The 9,290-nt window shown below is 33.1% G+C and overlaps 1 protein-coding gene across 1 annotated transcript; it reads right to left on the bottom strand.

The window, feature by feature from the left end:
- Nucleotides 1-1,453: 1,453 nt before the first annotated feature.
- On the bottom strand, nt 1,454-5,288 carry LOC133692629 (protein root UVB sensitive 1, chloroplastic-like). The gene is made up of 7 exons (XM_062113711.1): nt 4,597-5,288; nt 4,256-4,531; nt 4,028-4,084; nt 3,644-3,842; nt 3,022-3,137; nt 2,753-2,929; nt 1,454-2,112 (listed from the first exon to the last, which is right to left on the bottom strand). Exons 1-7 carry the CDS (start codon nt 5,221-5,223, stop codon nt 1,828-1,830), a joined length of 1,737 nt encoding a protein of 578 aa, XP_061969695.1. The 5' UTR covers nt 5,224-5,288; the 3' UTR covers nt 1,454-1,827.
- Between the last annotated feature and the right edge of the window lie 4,002 nt (nt 5,289-9,290).

Raw genomic sequence — 9,290 nt, 5'->3', positions numbered from 1 at the left:
AACCCGTGTCATGAAAGTTTGATAACTAAATAGAAAAAAAATTTAATATTAACAAAAACAAATTAAACCAAAAAAATATTCATTAAAAAAAAAAAAAGAAAAAAACAGTTTAAAAAAAAAACAGCTTAACAAAAAAGTAAAAAAGCAAAAAAAAAAGAAGAAGCAAGTAGCTGCTCAGCGTTTTACTGTGGACTGCATTGTGCAGTCCACAGTAAAACACTGAGCAGTTTTAGTTATAGTTCAATAAATAGAAAAAAATTTAACATTAACAAAAAAAATTAAACAAAAAAAATATTTATTAACAAAAAACAAAGAAAAAAAACTGCTTAAAAAAACAAAACAAAAGGTAAAAAAAAAAAGACAGCTCAGCATTTCACTGTGTACTGCACTAGAAAAAATAATTAATTAAAAATAAAACTAGAAAAAAATCTGGGTTAACCTGTCAAACTCGGAACCCGTATCATGAAAGTTTGATAACTAAATAGAAAAAATTTAATATTAACAAAAAAAAAAAATTAAACCAAAAAAATATTCATAAAAAAACAAAAAAAAAACAGTTTAAAAAAAATAAAAAAAGCTTAACAAAAAAGTAAAAAAATAAAAAGAAAAAAAAAATAAACAAACAAAAAAAAAGTAAGTAGTTGCTTAGCGTGTTACTGTGGATTGCATTGTGCAATCCACAGTAAAATACTAAACAGTTTTAGTTACAGTTCAATGCTCCGAAAGCTGCGATGCCTGCACAGCTAATTATAGCTACCCAGCTCTTTTACCGAGTAGGAAATTCCTGCTTTGTAGTTGTGGGCTTGAATCATGATACTCCCTCCCATCTGCAGGGATAATTATTAGTACATGTGGATGATTCCTAACACTGCTCTTTGACGCATGAAGATGAACCTGAGGAAGAACCTTTTTCCTAATAATTGTCATATTTGTCTATATTAGAAAAAAGTTTAACGAAAATTCTTCTTAATTATGTCGATCACTCGTTATATATATATATATATATATATATATATATATATATATATATATCTTGCCTAGCAAATTATGATTTTAACATTTTACTAGCCAGCATTTTTTATAATATATCAAAAAATCTATAAGATTTGTCGCTCCGTTGAAGTCGCATGATTCACTACAATGTTTTTTTTTTTTATTTTTCGATATTTTTTTTTGTTTTTTTCAGTTTAATTCTCATGTACTTGAGTTGGGGTTTATTTTAAAGACCTAAGCTTTTAAGTCACCTAGGTTAGGGCACAATTTTTTTTTCAACTTTGCTAAAAAAATAGTTATTTTTCAAATTCTTAAACTAATTAGAAATATATTTAGATATTATTTTATTCGAAATGATTCAATTCTTACTATTCATCCAATACGATCATAGAATTGTTTTTTTTTTTTAGTTTCTTTGCTACAAGCTTCATATTTTTTATATAGGAAGCAGTACAGCAGGTGGATTAATATCAATAACTTGAGATGTGTCAACGTTTTCTATAAAAGAACAAATTTGTGAACCTTGGGGCAAATTCTTTTGCCTCAATTTTGATCATACCTATTGAGTTTCAGACCATGCAGTGATGGCTCGAAGAAGTGCCTAGTCTGCCTTTCCTTCTAACGATGTCCAGCGACCAATGTTTGGGCGTCTGAACTTGTTTGAGAAACATTAAACTACAGACTTGTCTGAGAACCATTGGAGTATAGATTTATGTCCAGAAGCATGGTTCACCAATGGCCATATAGCTGGCAAGAACCCCCCCCCTCAAAAGCATTTCTTTCCCTCATGGAGAGCCACCTCTGTGGTCCAAGGGAATCCAACTTGATCTTGCATCAGCTTGCAATTGAAGAGGCTATGTTTCCAGGACAAACTCTAATTGGTGAAGGCCTGGCAATTAGTCCATCAGCGACCCAACCCATTGATACACTATCATTTTTCACATGGTTGAATTCCCGTCGGGCATATTCCAGAGAGATTTGTAGCCTCCCCTCAGGTCTGCAGTCAGCAGAGATACTTCTTGCTTCAATTCCAGCATTTCTCTCCAACCAGTATAAATAATTAACTTGGAACAGTGACTTGAGCATGTCATGTGGTGAAGAGCTTTCTTTAAGCACTACCTGATTGTGGCAAGTAATTCAGATACAACATATAATAACTATTAGTAAGCTCACTTCCTCCCATAAATAATTTGCTTCAAAAGAAGTTAAAAAAACTAGTCCTTTCTTTTTCTTCGACAATGAAAAGAGTTTCAGAGGAACACGATTATTACCATTGTCATTATTTCATGAAAGATATTCCACACATAAAAAAACATAGGTTATTTGCTAGATTCTTTCAGTTATACTTTTTGTTACAATTTAGTGACTTCAATCATCAGAGACAGCATGGATTAAAATGACCAAAAGAACTCTTCCAATACAAGGAATTGATAACTAACAACACAGAGAAGTTAGCATCAAGATATGATCTTGAATTGCAGGATTACATCATATTTTGGACAAGAAAACAATGAGGAAGTATAGACAGCATCCCTTTCAAGTAAGGACTGCCAGTAATTTCATGATGGTTTTTTTATATGAAAATAGATGTAAATCAAGAATAGGTCATACATGCATGCACGCGTACACATATAACTGAAAATCAATAAGCATGGAAAGAAGAAAAGCTGAAGATACACGCGCATAGACTTACAAAAAACTGGATTGAGGGGGGAGGGGGGGGATTTCAGATTCAAAATAAAGCTGCTAGTATACTTACACAGAATCTTCCCTTGTGCTCAGTCAAAATATAGCCTTCATCTCTATACAAATTGAACAATGCAAGCACATCATCCTTGTTGTTGACAACATCACTGAGCTTAGACCCCAGCTGCAGCCTCTGCTCGATTTCAGCAGCTGCATTCCTCGCTTCTGAAGATAAAACGATTGATTGTACCTGAAATTAATTAAGAAAAAACAATGAGATTTACTTTCTTAACTTTTCCTTTTCCATTAACCACAGAGGAAAAAAAATAGAGAGCAACTCACATTGCCCTTAGAGTAGATATTAAGAAATGGTACAGCTGGAAAAAGTGGTTCTTCATCATTGATCTCTTTGACTGGAGGTGCTTGGCCGCTGAGGAGATACTCGCTAAAAACTAAACCTGTTAGAGCAATGAAAAAAAGGGGTTTCTATCATACAGCTTTGGAATACTGTGGAGATTGCAATACTGTGGAGATGATTATGGGAACAATATCAAGACTCAAGGGTGATTAATGGCATTAGACAGCCATTTTGAAGATTTCCATGGAGGCTGCTTGAAGTGGCAGCAGATAGTTGTGTTAGCAAGTAAAAATTCTGTTTTATCAACCTGTTCAATAGAGAAGACCAAAGAGATTGCATGTGAACATACCCAGCAATACCTATCTACAGTTTACAATGTTCTATGTCTTCCAACTATCCGACCTGATGCATATCTATTTCCTCAGTATCATTCTTCAATTATGATTATATAAAGTAACAGAAATTCTACGTGTTTTGCATTTCAAGCTTCTTTATTATTATTATTATTTGTTTATTTGTATCAACTCATTTCGACCGATGCAGTTATAAAGACATTAGTAAGCAGTCCCATCAGGGGAAAAAGGAAAAGGAGAAGAGATTGATTACTTGCACGATAAGGATTTAAAGTCCTTAATTGAATGGATTGATACGATTTCAGATTGCAGAACATGTGGATCCATGTCACCACACTGAAAGAAGCAAGGGCAAGGGGTGTTGAGGAGCCTATGCAATTAGCCAATGCTATACCAAGCATTATACCAATAAACTTGCTCACCATTCCTTGAGCTTCACCCTTGGCAATTACCTACAATTAACAATTTCTTTCAGAAACAAATCAAATTAACTTGGGACTCACTAAGGTCAGAAATAAAAGATCTGTTGCACAAATACAGATCTTTACCGGCTGATAAAAATGAGACATGTCCAAGCTTCCATAAAAGCAATTCACAATTTGAGAATAAATAAAAACCAAAAGAAAGAGTGTTTTACCTCAGCAAAGTTTCTTTGAGCAGCAAAACCAGCATAAAAACAGCTTCTTGTAGCAGCCTGCAAATTATGAGCATCCACTTTAAGCAACTCTAAGTAAATAAATAACAATTTGTATGAGCATCATAAAATCAGTTTGGCACCAAAATTCCTCCTCCCTCCCTACCAAAAGTTATATTAGGAAATGGTTATCGCAATGCAACAGTACATAATTCAGAAGCAGGAAATTGCCTGGATAAGAGCAGCAGCAGAGCGTCCAGCTCCAGCAGTGGCACCAATGAAAACAAAGAGATGAGGAAATGCAGGCGTTAACATCTCCAAACCAAAGGCAGCATTTTCCAAAAGGTCAGCAAACAGTCTCCAACCTTTAGGATGAACATCAAAATGTCGTCCATATTTGGACAATACGATTTTGCTGAGATACCCAATTCCATCCTTTAGCACCCAATTGATGGCAGCAGCAGTTGGGATAGCTCCTTTCCCCAACCCAACAGCATAAAGCAACGCCTATCACAACAAATATTAATCAAAAGAAACAAAAGCAAACCATTCATATAATGATAGATAGATACCTGGGTGGCAAGAACGCCGCTAATTTGGCTGGCGATGCCTTGGACGGCTCGCCAAAGAGAGTAATCCAAGTAATCAGAGGTAACACTTTGAGGAAATCCTTGGGGAAGCATTAGGCGCACGAACAAGGTTGTGCATTGCGACCATAAATCATTAATAGAAAGCAGTGACGATGATGATGTTGGAGACACTACAAACTCATCCTTGGAGAAATCAGGAACAAGTCTAGCCCGGTCGCTCCCTTTAACTTCCCAAACCTCCTCTCCCTCTTCTTGTTGAGTTCTTGCAGCTGCAGAAGAAGCTAATTGCAGCACAATGGATGAGCTTAATAAGAACAACAGGGAAAAGGTATTGGAAGAGTCACTGCCATCATTCCACCACCGCCGCCACCACCACCCTTTATTGTTATTGTTGCTGTTCCGGCCACCGTGATTGTTGTTTCCGCCACTTGGCAAGTCCACGGAAAAATTGAAAGGGGAAGTGGTAGCCCTGAGACGAGGTGGCGATGGCAGAGTAGAGCTTCTGCTGTTAATAAGTGGCAGGCTGATGGTGTTGGGAGGAGAAGTGGTTCCAGGGGTGGTGGACATCCATGTTCCCCAGAGGAAAAAGGGTCTGCAAGCGCAATCCATAGAAATTGCAAAGTGTTGTTTGAAGGTCTGAACTTGAAATTAGGTGTGCTCTGACAAAACACTCCCTCGACTAAAGCCTTATTTCACATTAGTAGTACTAAGCAATTTAATAACCCGTTTATTTTGGTGTTTTAAAAATATTTTTAAAAAATATTTTTTTATATTAAACTAAAATGTTTTAGTATTTTCATATTAAAAATAATTTTTTAAAAATAAAAAAATATTATTTTGATGTATTTTCAAGAAAAAATACTTTGAAAAATAACGACTATTATACTCCTAAACACCTCCTAATAATTTAATTGCAATCTCTCTAAAATCTTACAGCCAGTTTAGTATCGTGGTTGTGGTAATGATTATTTTTTAAAATGTTTTTTTATTTGAAAATACATTAAAATAATATTTTTTAAAAATTTATTTTTGACATCAGCATATTAAAATAATTTAAAAACACAAAAAATTAATTTGAAGTAGAGGAAAGAATAAAAAGAATTAATTTTTTTCAAAAACATTTTTGAAACGCAAAAACAAACGAGTTCTTAACCCTTCTCAAATCCACTTGTAAAAATAATAAAATAGGATCACATTGGTAGGTTACTTCAATATTATAATTACATTACAATATTTAATTTTTAAAATTTATTTACAATTAAGTCACATTTGATTAATCATTTCATTTTAATTTCTAACAAATAGTTTTTATATATATGACTCATTAAGTTTTCTAATAAGTTAATCCAAATATAAATCATAATCCTTAATAAAATAGGATAATAATTTTTTTTAAATAATTTATTATGGATTCAACAATTGATTGATTTATATTTGAAAGTACAATATCTAACAACCACTTATGATCCTTCAAATGTTAGGAAGGTCATAAGTGGTAACTTAACCTTTCAGTTTCTCAGTTTCCCAGTGTAATTATTATCCCTTTATCAAGAATGTTTTAATTTAGACATTATAGCATGAAATATATCTACTTTATTAAATCATTTTAGTTCTCAACACTATAGTCATTGATTCTTTAAATAAGATTTGAAATTCTTTTTAAATCTCATTTCACATTGACCAAATATTTCACAATCAATACTATTTAAGAATAAATGAATTATTTTTTCTAATTCACCTAAAATAATGAATCATCTCTTGATTACTAAAATAACTTCATATAGTTTATGTTATACTCGATATATGCCCATTTGTTACCCTTGATTAGGATAACGTGTGGTTAGGATCGAAACATAACACCTCCTATATAAGATAACTTTGTGATATGAAGTATAAGAATGACTTACACAACTATCATGTGAGCCTTTCCATAAACATTGATGATCTCTTCATATAAAATTCTCTTGTGTGCTAGTTTAGTATACATATTATATGACAAGCATGTAACAACCCTACTTCTTAAACATTTTCGCAATAAACATTCAATGCCATGTATAAAGAAGACAATTTTTTTTCTCAAATTGTGTGTTAATTGTTGTTAGTCCTTTTTTTTTAACTCGGGGTTTACATTCTCCCCTTCTAAAATAAATTTCATCATCGAAATTTGGATTTCCATACCTGTTTACAAGAAAAGACTAAGATATTTTCTCCTCGTCTCAAATTCCCTTTTCCGGTTTCCCTTTTCAATTTGAGTACTCCTCCATAATATTTTAATCATAGGAATCTTTTTATTTTTGAGTTCTTTCTCACTATGATCCAACACCCTTACAAGTTTCACTTCCAAGGTCAAGTCCTTCTTGATTTCAATAGGAATCTGTGGAAGCACTCAGGAGGGATCTATTCGGTTTTACATAGTAATGAGACATGAAAAACATCATGAATCTTGGCTAAATACGGGGGCAATGCTAATCTATACGCTACAACTTCAATTCTTTCCATAACTTCAAAAGGTCTAATATACCATAAAGGTAACTTTTCCTTCATTCCAAATCTTAACATATGCTTCTATTGAGCAACCTTCAGGAATACTCTATCGCCAATATTAAACTTGAGAGGTCTCCTCCATGACATTTGTATAACTCTCATATCTATCTTGAGCTACTTTCATCATGTTCCTTATAATCTTTACCTTCTCCGATATAATTTGCATAATCTCTAGTCCCGTTAATTTTCTATCACCCACTTCTTTCCAACATATCGGACTTCGATATTTTCTACCATATTCATACGGTGTCATGCCTATAATAGTTTGATAACTATTATTATATGTGAAATCCATAAGAGGTAGATGATCTTTCCAATTTCATCTAAGCTCTAATACACATGCTTTTAGCAAACCTTCATCATGTCCTTTTAGATTGTCAATCCATCTAAGGATGAAAAGTAGTACTCAAATTCAGTTTTGTACCTAGAGCATGCTTTACACTAGGCCAAAGATGAGAAGTAAATCAGTGGTCTTGATTTGAAACAATCATTATTGGAATCTTATGAAGTCTCACTACTTTATTCATATATAACCTGACCAATTTATCCACTAGATCTATTATTTTCATTGGTATAAAGAGTATAAATTTTGTCAATCAATCTATAATAACCTAAATGGTATCATTGCCCTTCTTTCCCCAAGGTAGACCTGATATAAAATCCATAATGATATCTTTTCACTTTCACTAAAGTATCAATAATGGCTGTATGGGCCATGTTGGCTTTTGATGCTCTACTTTCACTTGTTGACATAGACCGCACTTAGTCATATACTCAGCTATTTTCCTTTTAATATTTGGCCAAGAAGAGAATTCTTTTAAATCTTTGTACATCTTAGTACATATAGGATACACAATAAACCTTGATTCATGAGCTCCCTTTAATACTTCATCCTTCAAAATTTTATCTCCAAACAGATACATCCGCCTTCATATCACTTATCCCATCATCTAAAATCTAAAATAGAGTCTCAACTCCCGACTTCATCTTGTTCCTCACCTTATCTGTTTCAATGTCTTTTTTTATTGAGCTTTCAATACCTTGTCTTGAAGCACATACCGTTGTCTTACCTATGCCAATATAGACCCTTCAATCCTACTTCTAATTGAGCATCAATGTTCTTTAACTCCATCAAAGTTTTTTTATTCCATTCTCCCAGTTCTCCCATCGCAACCTTCCATTTTCAGTTAAGAGTATCCGCAACCATATTTACTCTTCCCGAATGGTAATCTATAACACAATCATAATCTTTAATCAACTCTATCTATCTTCTCTACCATATATTAAGTTTCGATTCATAAGGTACCTTAAGATCTTATGATCTATGTAAATCTAAACTTGAGATCCATATAAATAATGTCTCCATACCCTCAATTCAAACACTATAATAGCCAATTCTAGATCATGAATTGTATAATTCACCTTATGTGGTTTCAATTGCCTTGATGCGTAAGCTATCACCTTTTCATATTGCATAAAAACACATCCAATCCCTTTTTCAATGCGTTACTATAAACTATATACCTATCAAATCCCAAGAAAAGTGTTAATACTAGAGCGGTAGTAAGTCTCATTTTCAGCTCTTAAAAGCTTTCCTCACACTTATTTGACCATTTCTATTTACGAGTTAACCGAGTCAAATTGGTCTCTATTGTAGAAAACCCCCAAGTAAATCTCCTATAATACACTGTAATTTCAAGAAAACTATGAATTTCTATCACATTCTTGATGCGTAAGTTATTACCTTTCCATATTGCATCAAAACACATCCAATTCCTTTTTTAATGCGTTACTATAAACTATATACCTATCAGATCCCGAGAAAAGTGTTAATACTAGAGCGGTAGTAAGTCTTATTTTCAGCTCTTAAAAGCTTTTCTCACACTCATTTGACCATTTCCATTTACGAGTTAACTGAGTCAAAGGGGTCTCTATTGTAGAAAACCCCTTAGTAAATCTCCTGTAATACACTGCAATTTCAAGAAAACTATGAATTTCTATCACATTCTTAGGTTTTTCCCATTTCAGGACAACTTCTACCTTTTTTGGATCCATAAATATCCATTCCTTAAGATAACATGTCGCAAAAAGATTAATTTTTAACCAAAATTCACACTTACTTAACTTAGCAT

The sequence above is a fragment of the Populus nigra genome, chromosome 1 (genome assembly GCF_951802175.1).
Source record: "Populus nigra chromosome 1, ddPopNigr1.1, whole genome shotgun sequence".
NCBI lineage: Eukaryota > Viridiplantae > Streptophyta > Magnoliopsida > Malpighiales > Salicaceae > Populus > Populus nigra.
This window is presented reverse-complemented; position numbering and strand designations above follow the sequence as displayed.

Bases quoted from the DNA above. Each gene is read 5' to 3' on its own strand.
- LOC133692629 (XM_062113711.1), bottom strand. From the start codon at position 5,223: ATGGATTGCGCTTGCAGACCCTTTTTCCTCTGGGGAACATGGATGTCC. The intron at 4,532-4,596 runs GTATCTATCTAT...TTGTTGTGATAG, and splicing joins GCGGCGTTCTTGCCACCCAG to GCGTTGCTTTATGCTGTTGG. The intron at 3,138-3,643 runs GTAATCAATCTC...TTGCTCTAACAG, and splicing joins TTTAAATCCTTATCGTGCAA to GTTTAGTTTTTAGCGAGTAT.